The sequence below is a fragment of the Prionailurus viverrinus genome, chromosome B3, assembly GCF_022837055.1.
Source record: "Prionailurus viverrinus isolate Anna chromosome B3, UM_Priviv_1.0, whole genome shotgun sequence".
NCBI lineage: Eukaryota > Metazoa > Chordata > Mammalia > Carnivora > Felidae > Prionailurus > Prionailurus viverrinus.
In genome coordinates this window covers 1,961,762-1,982,238 of record NC_062566.1, presented here as the reverse complement: position 1 = coordinate 1,982,238, position 20,477 = coordinate 1,961,762, and the positions used below count along the sequence as shown (strand labels likewise).

The following is a 20,477-nucleotide window of genomic DNA, read 5'->3' as shown; positions in this document are numbered from 1 at the left end:
CATATGGATCAGGAAAATGCAAATTCAGATAAGAAACTAGTTTTCCATAGATTGGATCAGCCTTAAGAAACACAAGTTGAAGTTAAATACCCATTTTTTTGCCCATCAGGGTGGCCCAGATGTCAAAGATTGACAAAGCTAGTTATTGATGAGGGTGAGGGAGAGAGGCACTTGCGTGCATAACGGTTGGAAATGAGAAGTTGGTCCATCTGTTTTGGAAGGCGGTACGGTGCTGCCCTGAGTTTTAAACGCACGCAGCACTCGGTTCTGTGTCGCATCTTCTAGACGCCCTCAGTGTTGCCTCTACTCACTGGGTATTCGAGCCCTGGCTCCTTTACAACATGGCGCCAGGCTTCCAAGGAGGTGAAAGCAGAAACTGCCAGGCTTCTCCTTGAAGGGCCAGCCCCAGCCCTGCACAGCAGCCGTTCTACCACGGTCTACCAGCCTAAACTAGTCCTGGGCCAGCCCAGACTCCTGGAGGGGGCGCCCCGATGGGAAGAGTGGCTCAAGGGCCTGGGGATAGGTGGGGTCATTGGCAGCTGTATTCTCAGATTCACCATCACAAAGGTAGTTAGAATAAAGCAGATTCCTCCTTGTACACTTCAGCAGTGTCTCTTAAGTGCTTGCTTATGTGTTTATGTGCCTTTCAAAATAGTCTGTTGTTTTGGTCCACATTTCCTGCTTGACCGAAACCACGTAACTAGTTATACCCATTCCAGGTTTTCGGTTTTTTGTGGGGGTTTTTTTTTTTTTCATTTTTTCATGTGATCTGTGGATGACTTCTATAAACAGAGGAAAACACGCAGCAAAACTTGGCTGTCTAAACGTCCGATTTTGTAAACTCCGGTGTTGTGTTATTGTGAAGTTAATTAAAAACAGTGTTTTATCAGTAGATGCTATGGTGGTGGAATTAAAGATTGTGAAACGTCTACTGTGCACAACTGACCTTACGCTGAAGTGAGAAAGTCCCGAGTGATCCCGAGGCGGTCACTTATTCTCACGCACACGCGTGCACATAACGCACGTATACACACATGCACACCTTCAGGATTTTCTCCCAGCCTGGTCTGAGAATGCTGCCAGATGGCCTGGGAAGGGGACAGTCACCAAGCACCACCCCTGCTGCAGTCCAACTGCCATAATTATGGTGCATATCATTTTTTAAGTACATCTGTTTCTTCTCAGATTCACTAAGTGGGTCTGTACTCTATTCATTCAGCAGCCCTTCCAAATGCTTCGTGTATGAAGCACCCTGGGGATGGGCACAACGATTTCTAAGCCTGGCTCCCGCAGGTGGTGGGGAGGAATGTGCCAGTAAAGAGCCCTGGTATCAGTCGAGCCTCCTGGACGCCAGGACAGAGTTCTGCTCAGGGTGCTTCGCCAGGAGGCACAGAGAAGGGCAGCTCCCCCGGCGACCTGATTGGAAGTGAGTCTTGAAAAACAAATAGTAGGGGCGCCTGGGTGGCTCAGTCGGTTAAGCGTCCGACTTCAGCTCAGGTCATGATCTCACAGTCTGTAAGTTCGAGCCCCGTGTCAGGCTCTGTGCTGACAGCTCAGAACCTGGAGCCTGCTTCGGATGCTGTGTCTTCCTCTCTCTCTGCCCCTCCCCTGCTCATGCTCTGTCTCTCTGTCTCAAAAATAAATAAAAGCATTAAAAGAAAATTAAAAAAGAAAAGAAAAACAAATTGTAGCTGGTGAGGAAAGCAACGGGTATGCAAGGAGAAAAGGAGCGTATTCCAGGCAGAAGAAACAGCTTGGCATCTGGGATGAAAATAGCTCAGCACAAGCTCTGCCTCCTCGGAGTGGAGCCGGGCCCGTGGCTCGGGTTTATCGGAACTTACACTGAAAGGCGTAAGCAGGCAGGCACGGCGGGCCTCCTAGGCCAAGATAGGACCCACGCAGTAGACGGGGCTGGCCAGGTTTACATATTTTGTTTTCCCTCCTCCACTGGCAGGCGGGTGCTGGAGTAAGTGGGGACGAGGGCAGAGGCTGGAGGCCACCTCAGAGAGGTAACATGACCCTGAATCAGGAGCACGGCATCAGGATGACCGCCCGTGTCCTCATTATGTGGGCCATCTGTGAACAGCCAAGAGAAAATTGTATCTTATTCTTTTTGTCATGTGCTGGGATTATACTATATTCTAAACCAGATCAGAAGATAGGTATGTGAAATGTGACCCATTCTTCTGACCCGTTAACCTCGCACAATTCTATTTTAAATTTGTATTATAAACTAAGTTTTCTTTGAACTTTCCTCTGGGAGCGACCAGGAATTTGGTTTCTTGGATCACTCCTCTCCCCCCCCATGTATAACTTATTGTTCAAGTTGGTCGTCTTGAAACCCTTTATAAATTGCGTATCTAAACCTCGTGTCATGCTGAGTTGTCCAGTTGACATTATTTTTATAAGCTTGCTTTTCGTTGCTGTCATAATCCACTCATCTCTTGTAAATGCTTCTGTCTGCTTTCCAAATGCCGTAGCCTCTGCACTAAGATTTGCACCTGTGGTGTCATGCTGGCAAATGGCTTCATGTCCTTAGGTCTTAAAATACTCTTTCCTCCCCACCCTCCCAGAGGAAGCACGTGTGGGAACTGGCTTGCGTAGGGTGATAGCGTCACTTCTCTTAAATTTCTGACTTAATGAATTACAAAACAGAAAAAGCAAATCTGGTTTAATTTAAGGAGGGCTTTTAGGATCACCTGGTGTGATAGAAAAGCTAGGCATGAATTGGGAAATAGTTTCAGGCAAACCCTTAGTAAAATGCTCACCACTGTGAGATCATACAGAGACGAAGAATGGACGTTATTACCGTGTTTTATGTTCTGTGATTCTATATAGAACACAAACCCTGGCCAAGCACCATGCCTGGGCTCAAAGCCGTGAAGGAGAAACCAGTGGCAGCTTCGGTAAACGGGACCATCCTTACGCTGTGGTTGTGAATCATTTCTTAGTTGTAACCAGGAGCACCTTGCTTTCCTGGTAATTAACTAGTGTGTGATTTTTGCATTTACTCCCAGGGACCAGAGTTCACTGCGTGTTTTCACGAAGGACAGTTGTTAGGGTGGTGTCATGACTTAGGCTGATAAGCCTTCATCCTTCATTTAACCCAATACTTACACTGCTCTGCCCTTCCAGCACATTCTCCAGGGCACACAGTGCCCCCGACAACGCGCGCACGAGACATCTATAGGCTCTTAGGAAAGCTTGCAGCCCTTCCCAGTGTAACAGCAGCAGTTTGGCTGGTGGGGTGACCACCGTAGCTGTGGCCTGTCTTATTAGGGGAAGGCAAAGAAGTGAACATTAGTGAGTGTAGGCAGTGTGCATTCGTATGCATTAGTCCCTGGGCCTGTTTGAGAATGAGGCTAACCCTGTCAAGTAGCGTGTGTTCAAAATGTATTACTTATTTTCTTTTTAACGTGCATTAGAGAAATAACCCATATTGAATTACTTAACACTGTAAATTTGAAATCCTGTCTACGTAAGCATGTCCTGGTGATTCCTAGAGCTAATCTGATGCAGGATGTATTAATAAATGGGCAAAAGAGGTAAATCATGGCAAAGATATAAGGTAAAGAAAGTCTTTGGGGGGGTTGCCTGGGTGCCTCGGTTGAGCGTCTGACTTCAGCTCAGGTCATGATCTCACAGTCCATAAGTCTGTGTCGACAGGCTCAGAGCCTGGAGCCTGCTTCGGATTTTGTGTCTCCCTCTCTCTCTGCCCCTCCCCTGTTCGCACTCTGTCTCTCTCTCTCTCTAAAAATAAAAACATTTTTAAAACATTTTAAAAGAAAGAAAAAAGAAAATCTTGGGGCACCTGGGTGGCTCAGTCAGTTAAGCGGCCGACTTTGGCACAGGTCATGATCTCACGGTTCATGGGTTCGAGCCCCTCGTTGGGCTCTGTGCTGACAGCTCGGAGCCTGCAGTCTGCTTCAGATTCTGTGTCTCCCTCTCTCTCTGTTCCTCCCCCGCTCATGCTCTGTCTCTCTCCGTCTCAAAAACAAGTAAAACATTAAAAAAAAAACTTTTAAAGAAGGTCTCATGTATCCTTAGTATAGAGAATTTGTCTGGAAAAAAACTTAAATAGGTTGAAAGACCTGCTCAAAAATTTCTCCACGCATTGTTCAAGGAATGTGGGGATAATTGACCTCTCCTCTCCTTCTTTCTTAGATACATCCCACCGTTGATCTGGGGGAAAAGTGGACACATCCAAACAGCCTTGTATGGGAAGATGGGAAGGGTGAGGTCGCCACACCCGTATGGGCACCGGAAGTTCATCACCATGTCCGACGGAGCCACTTCGACCTTCGACCTCTTTGAGCCCTTGGCTGAGCACTGTGTTGGAGGTGAGCTAGCGTGGGTCTGTGATTGGGCCATCACACCGGCCAGTGAGGGAGCGCGGTGGAGATCCTCATGCCAGCAAGTCGCCGTCACACCTGGGGGCTGCTAGGAAGTCCCCTGAGGTCCATCACTTCGGAGCGACCGCAGGGATTAGCTCTGTCTCATGCTTGCAACTCACCGCGCAGGGCCCGTCAGAGAACATTGCTGAGTAGTTTGTGAACCCGCTTGCGAAATACAGAAGCTGGGTGTGAGGGGTGGAGGGAGAACTTGGAGCCCAGGCCCCCCAGGACCACGCCTCTGGTTTGACGACAGCAATAAAAGCTAGACTCTTCTAAGTGCTTTAAATATCCTGGAATCTCGCTTAACCTTGGCAATAAGGTTGGTACCTTGTTATCCTTACTTGATGGATGAGGAAACTGAGGCTCAGAGATGCAGTACAGGCTGGTCTTATTTGTTGGGTACTCACACATAGTACAGGCTCTCAGGTGCCCTCTGCTTAGCTTTCCACGGACAAAAAGCCACATTGAGGTCCATTTACGCAAGGGTGTGGGATACCCGTCTGTCAGAAGCCACTCCGACTGCCACTGCTGCTAGAATTTGGCATCGCTCGGTCCAGCCCCCGAGTAGGGACCCATCGGAAAGGGTCCACGGTGAGGACTCATGTTAGCATGGTGGCTTCCTTTGACGGCTGCTCCTCCCGGGAGAGAGTTCTTTTGAGTTCTGAAGTACACAAGGCACCTAGTGTTTTCTAGGAGCTCGGTGACTATTTGTGAGTAAATTGCAGTAAACGTGTTAAAGCGCTCAGTTATTCGTACTAACCCTAACTGGAACCGTTGACTAGCCAGCGACGAAGCTTTAGTTCCCTTTAGTTCCCTTTGTCTGGAATACAAAGACGTTCCCTTTGTCTGGAATACTCGTCCCCAGACCTCCCTCCCCGTGGCCGCCTCCTTCTTGTCATTCAGGTCTCACCTCAGATGTCCCCTCCCCAGGGGGACGGCCCCCACCTCCCCTCGCTGGTGTTTCCTTCCCGTGTAAATCCACCACACCTTCCTGCTTTAGTTCTCCTCGGCACCTGCCACTCTGTGACCTTACGGGGTCCGAGCCCCGAGCGGCAGCCTCCCACTCAGCAGTCCCAGAAGGAATGAATAAATGAATGGGTTAGGAGTCCCCATTGTGTTTACACATCTTCATAGCTCATCGTTCAAATACCTGTTTCTCCGCCGTACCATCAAATGCTTTTTTTCTCTTGCTTCTAATGCTCTCGCTCCCACCAGTAAAGCACAAAATTTGATTTCACCACTCTGATCTTCCTCCCAGGACCAACACGGAAAATTGAAAAGGGAAACCTTTGATGTTTTGTTTACTCATTCCTGTGTATCACCCCCCGTCCCCAGAAGGGGACGGATGAAGGTGGTTCCGTACGCGTGTCCAAGAGATGCTCTAGGAAATAGCAGCCCTTTTTTTTTTTTTCTTTTCCATGATTTTTTTTTTTTTCCTGGCCACAAAAGGGATAAAAACTCATTTTGGAAAATTTAGATAACATAGGAATATTTTAAGAAGCAAATAAGCACCACCTAGAATCCCACCACCCAGAATTCTGTTGTTGCCATTGTGTTTCCTTCCAGTTCAAATGCATTGTTTTTCCAAAGTCTGAACGATTATCCATTATGTTATATGTTTCTCCTGTCATTCAAAGCCTAAAAGTCTTCAAAACCATGATCTGAACGATTAATATTCTACAATATGGTCATGCCACCGTTTAATGATTCATCCACTGTGGAGTTCACAGTTTGCTTACTGTACGTAATTCTATGGTGAGCACCCTTAACCATAAAATTTGAGGCAAGAGTCCGAGAGCTGGAGCTGCTAGGTCATGTCTGTAAAGTTCTGCACATTCAAGAAGAATTTAAAAGTTGTTTTTATCTTAACTTTTGGAAGGGACATTTATGATCAGACTTGATACCCTAGATACCACTTTCCTTTTAAAGGAAATCTATGCAAAAATTTTCTTAAAAATGAAGGAAGACTGTGTATTCATGTTTTCAAGTGGGTAATTCATGCTTATGATAAAATATCCAAAAGGTACCTATAAGATACACAGAGAAAGTATAAGTCTCTCTTCCACGCCTGTACCCCCCGCCCCAGGGCCCTCCCCAGTGGTACCCACTGTTAGGTTTCTTACGTATGACTCTGTTAGGTTTCTCACGTATGACATTTATAAACATAGATGTCTTTTTTTCCTCCACACAAACGGCAGCGTTATCATAACCGTTTTCTGCACCTTGCTTTTTTTCCACTTAATATGCGTTGGAGAGCTTGCCCTATCAGTATATGTAAAGATGTCTCTCATCATTTTTAAGAGCTACATAACATTTCATCACTTGGATATGCAACAATTTATTCAACCAGACCCCTGTTTCTGGGCATTTAGGTTGTGTTCAGTCTTTTGCCATTATCCCCGATACGGTATGGGTCTTGTTTTCCCAACGTACAGGTGTATCTGTAGGATAAACACCTAGAAGTAAAATTCCTTGGTCAGAGAAGTCTGTGCGGATACCGCTTTTTACTTTTCTATTCATTCATTCCACCATTCATGCAGGCTTTCAGACAGAAATTGAGAGTGAGATTTGGGAACTTGTACAGCAATGTGGCAGAGAAACTTCTTGTCTGTCGAATCTAATAATAAGAAACGGAGATTTAAATTTTGTTTCATTTTGTCTTTCCGGTGATTGATTTGTATCCTCGTTTTCAAAAGTATCTGTCCACGGTCGGAAATTTTAAAAACTGACCCTTCGGCATAAACAGTGTGAGAAGCACTGGTGTAGACAACTCCAGCTCGAAGGGAAGGCTACTCTTCCCAGAGAAGTGCGTGAAATTCAACGCGAAGCTCCCTCCTGCCGTTTTCTCAGCCAGGGATGTGTAGTGGTGGCCATTTATCCTCACCGTTTACTGGATGTGTCGGGCTCTCTTTCTTCACCCTGTAGATGACATTACCATGGTCATCTGCCCTGGAATCGCCAATCACAGCGAGAAGCAGTACATCCGCACCTTTGTCGACTACGCGCAGAAAAATGGCTACCGGTGCGCCGTGCTCAACCACCTGGGCGCCTTGCCCAACATTGAGCTGACGTCACCACGCATGTTCACCTACGGTAAGTACGGGCACGGCCAACTGGAGGCCCCCTTACTGCTGTTCGCACTCCGAGTGTGCCGTTAACTGGTTAACTAGCTTTACCTTGCTAAGTGCAGAATTTATGCCCGTCTGCGAGCGGCGGTGGGGCACATGGTGATAAGGCAGCCAGCTTGGACTGGGCATTCACGATGCCACGCTTCACATCAGCCTCTCAGATGGGCACCGTAGCCACCCCCATCTCATCCTGCCTCCTAGAGACAGAGAGCGAAACTCACAGGGGAAGGTTTTGCCCCAGGTCCCCTGCTGGCCAGTGTCAGAGCAGGGCCAGGAGCCGGACAGCCAATGCCCTTGCCCACGGTGCCATCCTCACGCTCGTTCCTCAGGACGCTGGTGACTGGCGTGCCAGGGCTGCGGTAAGGCACACGCATGACCGTGAGAAGGGAATCTGGCATACCGACAACTCATGGGATCCCAAGGTCCTTGAAGACAGGAACTGGTTCTCACACTCAGACAGATGCTTCTGGCCTTTGGTTGAAGTCTTGCATTAGCCAAGGTTCTGTCTTCCGGACTGCCCCGGTTCTTGATTCTTATTTGAGTCTCCCTTCATGTTGTAGATGTACACATAAATAATAAACATAGAGTATAGGGGCTCCTGGATGGCTCCGTCAGTTAAACGTCGCACTCTTGGTTTCAGCTCAGGTCGTGATCTCATGGTTTCATGAGTTCCAGCCCCACGTCGGGCTCTGCACTGGCAGCGTGGAGCCTGCTTGGGATTCTCTACCCCTCCCCCACTTGCACTGTCTCAAAACAAATAAATAAACTTAAAGAAAAATTTTTTAAACTAAAAAAAAAAAACCACAAAGTATGTGTTTGAGTATGTGCAAACGGGGTTGTTTATACCCAAATAAATTATTGTGTGTTTTAATGGGAAACAATTGAAAGTTGCATCTATAATCTCACCATAACTGGGCACCTGGGTGGCTCAGTTGGTTAAGTGTCCAACTTCAGCTCAGGTCACGATCTCACTGTTCATGAGTTCGAGCCCCACGGGGGCTCGCTGCTGTCTGCACAGAACCTGCTTCAGATCCTCTGTCCCCCTCTCTCTCTGCGCCTCCCTCCCTTGTACTCTCTCTCTCAAAATTAAACATTAAAAAAGAATAATGAGGGGCACCTGGGTGGCGCAGTCGGTTAAGCGTCCGACTTCAGCCAGGTCACGATCTCGCGGTCCGTGAGTTCGAGCCCCGCGTCAGGCTCTGGGCTGATGGCTCAGAGCCTGGAGCCTGTTTCCGATTCTGTGTCTCCCTCTCTCTCTGCCCCTCCCCCGTTCATGCTCTGTCTCTCTGTCCCAAAAATAAATAAACGTTGAAAAAAAAAAAATTAAAAAAAAAAAAGAATAATGATAAATAAATATAATCTCACCATAATTGTAATTTCCTATTTTTTAACCTTCCCATTCTTTTATCTGGGCACATAGTTTTTATGTAGTCGCAGTCAAGGTGTGTATATGTAAGGTGACCTAATTTAAATAATCTTGTATTTGCTAACAGGTGCACAGTCATTACATTTGATCTTTGTAAGAGCTTCCCTCGTAGTTTATGTAACTGTTCCTCTCTGTAGTCCCTTTAGTATATTTAGAGTTTCAGCATTTTTTTAAAACAATTTTTTAATGTTTACTCATTTTTTAGAGAGATTGAGAACAGAGGAGGGACAGAGAGAAACGGGGACAGAGGATCTGAAAAGAGGGCTCTGCGCTGACTGCAACAAACCCGACGCAGGGCTCGAACTCACAAACTGTGAGATCACGATCTGAGCCGAAGCCAGATGCTCAACTGACCGAGCCACCCAGGCGCCCCTAGAGTTTTTCAGCATTTTAAATGATGATACTATAAATATCTTTCGCGTAGAATTTTTTTTCTCTTTAATGACTACTTTGGATTAAATTTCCAAGAGTAGAATCTCAGAGTCAACATTTTTTATGTGTATTTGTACATCTTGTCAGATGGTCCTCTTAGCGAGTTTGCTCTGGTTTATGCTGCTCCTGGTGATGTGTAAGGGCGCACCTGCTCTGTGCCAGCCCGGGTGCCTCGTGCCCCGCTGCTTCTCTGCACTCACTCCCACAACTAAGGACACTGTGTTACAGACTCTTCCGCTCAACAGTTTGGTCAGCGGCTTGAAGATATTGGTGAAGGTCCAGATTTACAGATAACTCAGGCACATGGAGAATAGCGAGTGTGTGGGAGACAGGATTGCATCCAAAAAGCAGAAATGACAAAATCTGGGGCGCCTGGGTGGCTCAGTCAGTTAAGCGTTCGACCCTTGACCCTTGATTTTGGCTCAGGTCATGATCTCACAGTTGTGAAATCGAGCCCCTCGTCCAACCAACTCTGTGCTGAGAATGGAGCCTGCTTGGGATTCTGTGTCTCCCTCTCTCTGCCCTTCCCTTGTCTGTCTGTCTCTCTCTCTCAAAAATGAATAAACATGAAACAAATTTTTTTTTCCGAATGGGCAGAACCTAACAAAAATGAGAACGACGGGGAATGGTTATAAGGTCCTGTGCTTGGATATAAAAATCCATCTATACAAGTTGAAGATGGGGAGGCATGGTGTGACCTCAGGGCCCCAGACAGAGGCAGACTGGGGAGCGCTAACAGCAACAGCGTGCCAAAAACAAGACCAGAAATGCTAGCGGGGGCACTTACTGCGTGCGGGACCCCGTGCTGATGTCTCACACAGATGTAATCCCTTTGATCTCCGCAGCAACCAGGGAGACACTTAGCAAAATTGTGATGAAAAGGCATCCTGTGGCGCAGAGAGGTTGCAGTTCGGGCAAGGCACAGAGCCAGGCGGTAGGAGAGCCGAGAGGAGAGCCTGGGTCTGGCGGCCCCAGGGGCCGGGATCACGCTGGGTAGAAGTGCTGGGTGTGGGTGGTCCAGGCCCCTGCCCCCGGGGGTGCTGTGCCAGGGGCTGTCGGGAAAGGACACTGACTGGGGCAGGAGACATTCGCCCACGAGCCGGGAGATGGGCTGAAGGAGCTGAGAAGAGTAGGCTCCGTGCTCTGCGTGGTCACAGAGAGGCCCTGCCGCTGCCTGCTGTGGCCTGGAGCAGCTCTCTAACCTCAGTTCCAGATTCTTCCACAGCAAAACGGGGGTTCCAATTTTACTGTTAAACACGGGCTCCTGAGGACTTAGCAGGCAGCCGAGTGCCCGACATGTCGTAACCATTTATTAAATGTTTGGTTTATTCTTTTTTTCAAATACTTGAAGATCTGTTAACACGAGCGAGGGAGGGATCAGTCTGTCTGTGGCCCAGATAAAGTTCCATAGGAAGAGATGGGACTATTGGTAAACAATCTTACAACAGTGTGATGGGTGAGGCAGCGGCAAAGGGAAACCAGCCTGGGGGCGCCTGGGTGGCTCAGTCCTTTAAGCGCCCGACTTTGGCTCAGGTCATGATCTCACAGTTCATGGGTTCGAGCCCCGCATAGGGCTCTGTGCTGACAGCTCGGAGCCTGGAGCCTGCTTCGGATTCTGTGTCTCCCTCTCTCTCCGCCCCTTCCCTGCTTGCACTCTGTCTCTGTCTCTCTCAAAAATAAATAAATATTAAAAAAGAAAATGAAAGAAAGAAAGAAAGAAAGAAAGAAAGAAAGAAAGAAAGAAACCAGCCTGTCTCCAGAGGCAAGCTGTCATGTTGTAGAAGGAAGGATTCTTCCAGGAAAAGCATTTGAACAGGTCCTCAAGGTCACATGGGTCAGAACATGGCGTGTCTGGGCTGGTGAGCTGAATCTCAGCAAGGGAGATCCCGGGGGTGAAGTCGGTCCATCCAGGGAGAACTCAGTCCCCACCCCCCCACGCACACAGTTACTCAAAGCCAGCTAACCCTTTCCTTTCATTTGTTGCTGTTACAGTTTGTTTCATTAGAATTTTAGAAGCAAATCCCTATTGTTTGTTAGATCGCAGTAGTTTTCCGGAAAGGCGGACGACCTACAAGATATGTTTCCTCTTCGGTTTCTCAAAAACCTTTTTTTAGAGAGATAGTCAGAATACACAAAATAGAGAGGATAGTAAAATGAATCCAAATAAACCCCTGCGTGCCCACCATTCGACCTCAACAATTTACGAAACTTACGGCCAGGCTTGTTTCACCCGTCACCCCCTTCCTGCCCTTTCCTTCCTCTCGAAGATTATTTTGGAGCTGGTCCCAGAGAGCCCATCATTCCATCTGGGACTATTTCAGCGGATGATGCTAAGATACGCGGACTCTCTGTAAACTGTTTCAGTTTGCTAGGTCTACCGTAACAAATACCATAGTCTGGGTGGCCTCAACTACAGACATTTATTTTCTCATCGTTCTGGAGGCCGGGAGTCCAAGTTCAAGGCGTGGGCAGGCCTGGTTTCTTCTGAGCTCATGCGTTCTTCTCCTTGTCTTGTGCATTTATGTCCGTGTCTCCCCCTGTCGGTGTCCTAATCTCCCCTTCTTGTAAAGACACCGGTCAGGTTGGATTAGGGCCCCTCCCAATGACCCCGTTTTAACTTAATTACTTCTTTAAAGGCCCTTCCTCCAAGTACAGTCACATCCTAAGGCAGTGGGGGCTAGGACTTCAACACGGTTCGGCTCGTAAAATAACATATCATACCACCATCACCCCTAAAACACCCACATTCCTCATTAGCACCTCACTTTCCCCAACTGGCTTCTTCCTTTGTTTTTCTTCCCCTTTAGTTGCTTGATTCAGGAGCCAAATCCGTCCCTGTACATTGCAGTTGGATGATAGGTTTCTTAAACCTTTTACTTATTTTCTTTAAATATTACTGCCCCTCGTTCTCTCTTTCCTTTCTCTACTTCTCAGTGGAAGAGGTCAAAGAAAGCAGAGAGGCGTCTTAAGCCTCTTTTAAATGTCCTTCCCTTCGCTTGTCATAGGCCCCCCACCATGTCGGCCTCGGGCGGGTGGGAGGACTGGATGTGACGTGAAGGGGGCTCCGGATCCCAGGATGAGCTACAGAGCGTATGCTGACACCAGGCACTGGGGGGAGGGCTGCTGATGGGGGGGGTCTGGCCATGCTCTCTCTGGATGGCCCTTCTCGGGTCTTCCCTTGGCGGCTTCTTGTCATTTGGGTCTCGACGTTTAGTCTCTTCTTGGAGAGCCCTTGTGGCCTGCCCTCGCCTCCTCATCCCGTCCCTCTCAGCGTCCCTGCCATGGGGGCCAGCCGTCTCTGTGCTCCATGGTGTGATTCCCCAAGCCCAGAATCCTGCTTGGCGCCTAGAAAGTGCCCTAGAACGAGGACCCAGGTGAGGGACATGAAGTGACAGTTTGTAGGGCGAGAGTGGCAAACCACGTCTCAAACAGATGCACCTGGTGGCTACGCGAGCCTTCCCTTGCGCAGGCCGCGCCGCTCTTGAGCAGATGGCGGGCCATCAAGCCACTGTGAATACTGATCTTGACCAGGGGAAAATCTAAAGAGGGTGTTAGGAGGAAGTTTTACCTCCTCAGCTCACCGCACCCCCCCCCCCCCGCCCCCTCAGGTGTCTCTGAGAAAATGGTACCAGACCTTTCCCTACATGACAGACTAAATCCGTTCCAGACCATGTAACAGAGTCCCTTGCCATTGGACATCTGAGCTGATGGGACTAGAAATTGTTAAGTACAGATCTCTCCCGAACACGAGAATTTCCTAAATGGATACTGAGGCGTTCTCGTGACTTAGAATCCTTCACGCTGCCTTTGAAGGTTGAAGCCATTGAAGACAATCCTGAGTGACAGCAGTTCCCATTTATGTCACACTGATGAGTGCCGGGGCGCGCCGAGCACGTGTTCCTGACCGTCGCTGACGTCTGGAGGGAGGTGCTAGTGTCCTCCACAGGCTCGGGGTCACACGGCTAGTGAGTGACGGAACCAGCCTTCCGATCGTGTGGCTCTCAACCCCGGCTCAGCACTGCCTCTGTGGTCGTGCCCATCCTGTGTAGGATGCGGTTCATCAGGGCCGCACGGGAGCAGGGAGACAGCTGCGTGTTTTAAAATTGCCCCGCTGCGGTGGCTGTGCTCATTACAGTTTGTGTTAATCGCTGTCACTTACAGGGCAGCTGCTGTGTGCCGGGCACTGTCCTAAGCCCTTGATGGGATGTATTAAATCAGCTGTCCCCCTTTGACAGAGGAGGAACCCAGCGAGGTTTCGTGACTCGCTCCAGATCACTGAGCTGCTCAGTGGGTGGTCCGGGTTTTCAACCCAGACCGTCTAGTCCGGAAGCTTGTGCTTCTGAACAATGAGCCACATCGCCTGCCTGAGGGACAGACCGCCTCCTGCCGGTACGCTGGGGAGTGAGGAAAGGACTCCCGCTCACCTACACTTTCGGTGGAAGGCAAAAGCGCATCCAGGGGCTTCTCAGAGCCACAGCAAAGGGCCTGGAAGGTTTGGGCCCCCCTCTTTTGTTCATCCAGCATCTAGAGGCTTCCGAGGGGCCAGCGTCCCTGAGAACACAGGTGGTGGGCACAGCACCGGCCCTCGCGGAGCTCCCAGGCTGGTGAGGAGCTGCTCACCATGAGGCGGGAAGAGCACAGGGCCACGGTCTGTCCGAGCAGTGAACGTGGAAGGACAGGGACCAGATGTGGCTTTTCAATTTTCCTGTGAGTTGTGACATCAATCTCCCGCATCTAGCATATCACTTAGAGATGCTCAGAAAATGCCTGCGTAAGGACAGAGCCTGTGTTTCAGAGCCCAGCAGGTGGGGGTTTGAACGCCTGGTTCACAAAGGGTTGTCGAGAAAGTTGGCATCAGTATAAACGCGTGTAGCAAATACCAGTAAGTGGCAATGACTATTGTCTGTATGTTTTCCGTGAACCGACCTAGAGGAGAAAAGGCGGAAGTCTTAAATGAGCTCGCCTCTGCCTCAGCTTCGTGCCGTTGACCGCATGTCAGCTTTTGCATGTGAGACCAGTGTGAGAAGCTATGCTCGTTGAGCAGAAGATTCTTTCTGTCTCGAGCCTGGTGCAAGTTCTGACTCCGCGTACAGAAACAGCCCGGCCCCGGTGGTGATCTCAAAGGATGCCGTTCTGCCTTTCTAACTGCACAACCTTCGGAGCTGGTGCCTTACCCGGTGTGGTGACCCTGGGGTGGGGCCACCACCTCCAGCTCAGCTCTTCTGGGTGCTGTGCACAGCCAGCTCTTGGAGTCACTGTAGGCAAAGTGTTTTTATTGTAGCTCGTGCTCTTCTCGCTCTATTTCAGCCTTTTAAAAGTTATTTTCATTCCTTTTCTTTTATTTATTTAGAGAGGGAGAGTACAGCATGGGGGGGAGGGGCAGAGCAAGAAGGAGAGAGAGAATCCCAAGCAGGCTCTGCTCTGTCGGCACACGGAGAGCAAGGTGGAGCTTGATCTCATGAACCGCGATATCATGACCTGAGCCGAAATCAAGAGTCGGACCTTTAACTGAGCCACCCAGGCGCCCCAAATGATTTTCATTCTTAAAAAAGAAATTCCTCACTACCTGTTGCAGTCTAGTTCATACGTTTTTTAAGCTACAAAATATTAAATTTCTTTTGTGATGAATTAAATGAATTGACATTAGCTGATCTGACCATAAATAAAATGTGAAACTGTCAGGATGACAAGTGGGACCCACAAGAGTGCAATTTATCAGTCTTTTAAATTTCTTACTGAGCCGGATACTTCGCGGGATCAGACCCAGGACACAGCCCTGGCATGTGGGTGAGATCAATAAATAACACTTGAAAATGCAAGAAGATATAGAAGTCTTAAAGATTTTTTTGAAGTGTATTTATTCTAAAGAGCCTAATCTTTAATTGAAACACAATAGCCATGAACACGTTGGCTTACTCTTTATCGACCGTATTGATTTCCTAACCCAGACACTGTTTGGAATATAAGTATTTTTGTCGGTGATGATGCAGGAGACCCGTAAAAGAAGGAAGCGTTTTGCTGCATCTTTCTGTGTTTGGCTAAATGCCTTATCCCAATCGTCCAGGATTCATGGTCAGAGCAAAGGACAACTGGATCAAGTCCACCAGCCAAGGAATGAACTAAAAACCATAATTATCCAGTGTGGTTCTTGTGACCTCTGTTTCCCAGATTGCTCTTGAAGTTGAGCCAAGTGACAAAGGGACCATGACTTTGATCTTGATTATAAGAGAGAAATTTTACGATTTTTAAAGTCACTTCTGCATCAGGGGAAAGGAATGAAAACAACCTGACTTTGGCCCCTGTGAGGTGACTGCATCCTTAGGATCAGGAACCTCCCGAGAACTTGTACCCATCCCTGACCAAACACAGAGCTGCCATTGTGGCACTGCAAATGGTCTCAAATGATTTAAATTGCCTTCCCTATGAGTTTAAACATGGAAGCAAGCCCTTCCCTTACTTCTAAACCCTTGAATTTCTGGCATCAGACATCAAGCGGAGAAGAGGTGTCTTCTGTTGCTTGGAGAAGGTGTTGTATAATGTCCTACTGAGTTTAATTAATACTGGGATTTCTTGGGTGGTTGTTGTTGGGTTTTTTTTTTTTTTTTTTTTTTTTTTTTTTTTTTTTTTTTTAACTATCTTTTGGAACCACAAGGTAAGGCCAGGAAACTTTGCCTTGCTTAGAAGGCAGCATTTCAACCTTAGAAGGCAGGGGAGGTCCTGTACCTAGGGTGACCATATGATTTAGCATCGCAACTTTTGAGAGTACAAGAAGACCTTACTTACGACTATGTCAGAACAAAAGACCAACGCCGGGACTGTCCCAGGCAAACTAGGATCTACGGCCACCCTGCTGTAGCATGCTGTAGAGATCACCCAGGCTCCAAGCCATCTTGTCCTAAGGAGGTGCAGACAGTGATTTTTGTTTTGTTTCAGAGAGAGAGAGAGAGAGAGAGAGAGAGAGAGAATCTCAAACAGCCTCCATGCTCAGCGCACCGCCCAGTGTGGGGCTTGATCCCATGACCCTGGGATCATGACCTGAGCCTAAATCAAGAGTCAGGTGCTCAACTGACTGAGCCACCCAGGTGCCCAGACAGTGATTTTTAAGGAACTCCCATTGTCTTTTTACTGCTCAATCTGTCTGAAGACCTTTGATTAGATCATGAGTGCAGATGTTTCCATAAGCTTCTCCTATGTACCATTTTGATTGATGGGGACTCAGTTTTGGATCACATTCATGATTCCAGATTGACCACCACGAGTTGTGTGGCCTCTGCAACCGTTGAGTGTTACCACGGCAGAAGGACACGGGAAGGTGGGAGGGAGGAGGAGGTGGGTGGAGGGAGAACGTGACAGAGAAGGTGGTGCATTTGCAGAGGCTCAAACATCTTGGAAAACCATCTGGCGACATCATGTGCCGGGAGTCACCGTGCGTGGCGATGGTGCTGAGGGCCCAGAGTTCGGGAACGTGATGGGGGTAGAAAATACCCAGAGCAGAATTGTGCAGAAGCAGTGACGGGCTCTGTGCTTCTAGGATCAGATCTGGATACTTCGCTTTCAGACAGAAAGTGAAGACAGACAGACAGACAAGATAGTTTTAGATACCACATGCCTGCGGAAATAGAGCTAACAGCGCTCACTCGTGAAAATCTTTCAGGGAGAAGGACAAGGCCAGCTCCCATGCTATGCAGAGAGGGCGCTCACTCTAATTTCTGCAGATGTTTTCCTCCCGAGTGAGTCCGCTTTGCAGTGGCTTTCACAACACTGAGAAATGACAGGGGCCGCTGGCCCCAAACGCCCACCAGGAGTCCCGTTGTTAGCCTGACCAGATCGTTCTCTTGGATTACACTTAGCGGGGAAGATATTTAGGTACTTCTTGCCCGTCCCCGCCACGGTCACGCTGGCCAGTAGTGTGCACTCGAGTGCCACACGATTCAAACCTCCTCCTTACAGTGCTGTCGTTTGTGGCACACCCACCACGTTCTGGGCCCAGGCCTGGCGTGGAGAATATACAGATGACGGTGACTCAGAGTCTCCATCCACCAGGAGCCCTGAGTCTCTGCATGCCTGTCTCTGAGCCAGCTCAGTCACACTGGTGCCGCTTGGGAAATGGCTCCCGTGAAAGTAGCTTCCGGGTGGCCTCTGCTTTGTCCTTCTCCAGGGGTGTGAGGCTGAAGAAAAGTCGTTCTTGTTCTCGGCAGGTTGCCTTTCCCAGATGGCTTGTGGTACTCCTCTTTCTAAGGCCAGGTTAGTGGCTCGTGTTTCGTCCTGTCTTTTAAAAGCTCAACGAGATTAGATACCCAAATCTTGTTACCAGTGCTAATCCCACAAGGATTAAATACATAGAACCCCATTAAAATCCTCCTGGGATGAAAAAACAGATCCTGTAGCTCTTAGAACAGTCCGGGGAGCGGCTCCCAGTCCCTGAGGATGTTTGGGAACGGTCGTCAGGTGGAAATCCCAGGAGGACCCGGCGCCTCCCAGAAGGCAGAGCCTGGAGCTGGGCCGACACCGTGCCCTTGCCTGGGAGAGAAGGCAGCTTTTCACACAACATCCAAACAGCTTGTCCAGCATTAGGCAGGGCTGGCCCTTCATCCACATCAGATGTATTTGGACTTAATTAAATTGAGGCTCCCGAGGTGTCTCCACCATTAGCTGTAATTGCTTCTCGGTAGTGTAACAGATCTGAGTTTTGTAACCGCCGCAGTGACATCTGAACATCTGTTCTAGGTCTCAGGTAATTAGTCTCAACCTGAGTAAAGATAGACAGGCCTAGGGGGCACCTGGCTGGCTCACTCAGCGGAGCATGTGACCCTAGATCTCGGGGGTCGTGAGTTCGAGCCCCACCTTGGGTGCAGGATTACATAAATAAATAAAACTTTAAAAAATTAAAAATCTTTGGGGCACCTGAGTGGCTCAGTCGGTTAAGGGTCCGACTTTGGCTCAGGTCACGATCTCGAGACGTTGCATTTTGAACAGTTCTGCAATGCCGCTGCTGCTGGCCCAGGGACAACACTTTGAGAACTACTGGGCTATCGCTAGCGCTTAAATCTCACAGTGATTTAACCTCGATGCTGCTTTTCTGGTTCACTCTTTATAAGAAAGATTACCAGAAAGCACTTGATACGTGCTTTAAAGACTGGCGTTTGCCAGACCTAGAGGAGGTGCCTGGCTGTGTAGAGCAGAGACTCACCCCCTGTAGAAACCTGGCTTTGACGAAATATGCAGAAAGCTGCTACCAGGCCGACAGCCCTGCTTCCAGAAGCTTCCAAAAGGCAGAGCAGTGCCTCCACACGTGAAAGTTGCTTCCTGCAAGTGGAAGGGAAAGGGAAGTCTGAAACGGAATGGCCCAGAGACAGAGCGAGCGTACGCTTCAAAATCTGCTTTTTCATATGTGCCTGAGCCACGGAAGTCCTTGTCCCTTGTATCAGCGGTTCTCAGCCCCGGCTGCACTTGGGAAGCACCTACAGATCTTGGGCGAGACCTCCCATGCCCGGGTGCCACCCCCAGATACTCTGATTTAACTAGTCTGGGGAGGACCCAGGCATTGGTGTTATTTTACAAGATCCCTGGGTGATTCTAATGTGCCATCAGATCGACACCATCAGATCGAAGCTTTGGAGAAAATCTAGAAACCTAGATTGGCCTTTTCAAGTCTTAAGTTACAATTAATTGTTTAAAGTAATTTTTTCAAAATTTTTTTAACGTTTATTCATTTTTGAGAGACACAGAGACAGCGTATGAATGGGGGAAGGGCAGAGAGAGAGGGAGACACAGAATCCGAAGCAGGCTCCAGGCTCCGAGCTGTCAGCACAGAGCCCGACGCGGGGCTCAAACTCACGAACAGTGAGATCATGACCTGAGCCGAAGCCGGGCGCTCAACCGACTGAGCCACCCAGGCGCCCCTTGTTTAAAGTAATTTAAACAATGGCTGAAATGGTTTGGGCAATGTTTACATGGGTGTAAGCATGTACAAATTCATTGTGCGCTTTCCTGAGTATTATGTTATGCCTCATTAAATAAAAATAACAAAGAATAGGGCAGGGGCTCCCGGCTGACTCAGTCAGTGGAGCGTCTGACTCTTGATCTTGGGATCATGAGTGTGAGCCCCATGTTGGGTGCAGAGATTACTTAAAAAAAAATTAGGGTGGCTTTCTGTGTATTGTTAAACAGTGGCTTCCAAGACATGTGTATTGTTTAAAAAAAGAAACAGTACACAAGGTTACTAAATAATCTGTATGTTACCACTGGTATTTTTAAAGAGAATATTAGAAGTTACCTGTGACCACATCTCTAACGTTATTTAAATTTTCTTCCAGGTACATGTTTTACCTATTCCGAAAACATTTTAATGCAGGTTCCTGGGCCTGGCCCTCATTTTATTGAGTCAGCTTCTCTGGGGGCGAAGCCCACGGATGCCCATTCCTAACAGCCTCTCTCTCCAGGCGATTCTATACACATCGTAGTTTGAGAACCCCTGCGCAGGCTGTGCTGGACTGGCTTGGGCCGCATCCCTCTGTGAGAAGAAGCTGTGAGAGGCGCTTGGCCCACGGCCTGCTGGTTAGGGAAGAGGCTGTTCAGCCCTCATTAGGGGTGTCAAAACCTCCGAGCTGGTGCCGAGGCCAACCGCTCGTGTTTCCGTTATAAATTTTTTTTTTTAAGTTTATTTATTTATTCTGAGACAGAACACAAGCCAGCAGGGGAGGGGCAGAGAGGGAGAGAGAGAGTCCCAGGCAGGCTCCACACTGTCAGCACAGAGCCCAGTGTGGGGCTCGAAGTCACAAACTGTCAGATCATGACCTGAGCCGAAACCAAGAGTCAGCTGCTTAAGCGACAGAGCCCCCCAGGCGCCCCGTGTTTCCGTGATAAATCCACGGTCTCCTCACGCCATGTGTCGTGTGCACGCGTCTTGCCGACATCCCTCTTTCCCTGTTAGGTTTCCTTTTAAGTCGGCTCCCTGAAGAGCCTGGGACTGGGTCTTAGAAGGATGTGACAAACCCCTTCACCCACGTAGGGCACTACCCTCCTCCTCTTAGCAAAGCTGCTGAGGCAGAACACGGCTTCGCAGGCCTCCCCGTGGAGCCAGCTGAGACCATCCCT

The 20,477-nt window shown here is 48.7% G+C and overlaps 1 protein-coding gene across 3 annotated transcripts in view; it reads left to right on the top strand.

Moving 5' to 3' along the window:
* The window catches only part of ABHD2 (abhydrolase domain containing 2, acylglycerol lipase), a 106,265-nt gene that overhangs the window by 59,627 nt on the left and 26,161 nt on the right, over positions 1-20,477 (top strand). For 2 of the 3 annotated variants that reach the window (XM_047863298.1, XM_047863299.1), the window contains 2 exons: positions 4,165-4,340; positions 7,320-7,487. In XM_047863298.1, the coding sequence (XP_047719254.1) occupies positions 4,165-4,340; positions 7,320-7,487 (344 nt within the window). The remainder of the gene's footprint in view (positions 1-4,164; positions 4,341-7,319; positions 7,488-20,477) is intronic. The other variant, XM_047863300.1, reaches the window with a different exon arrangement.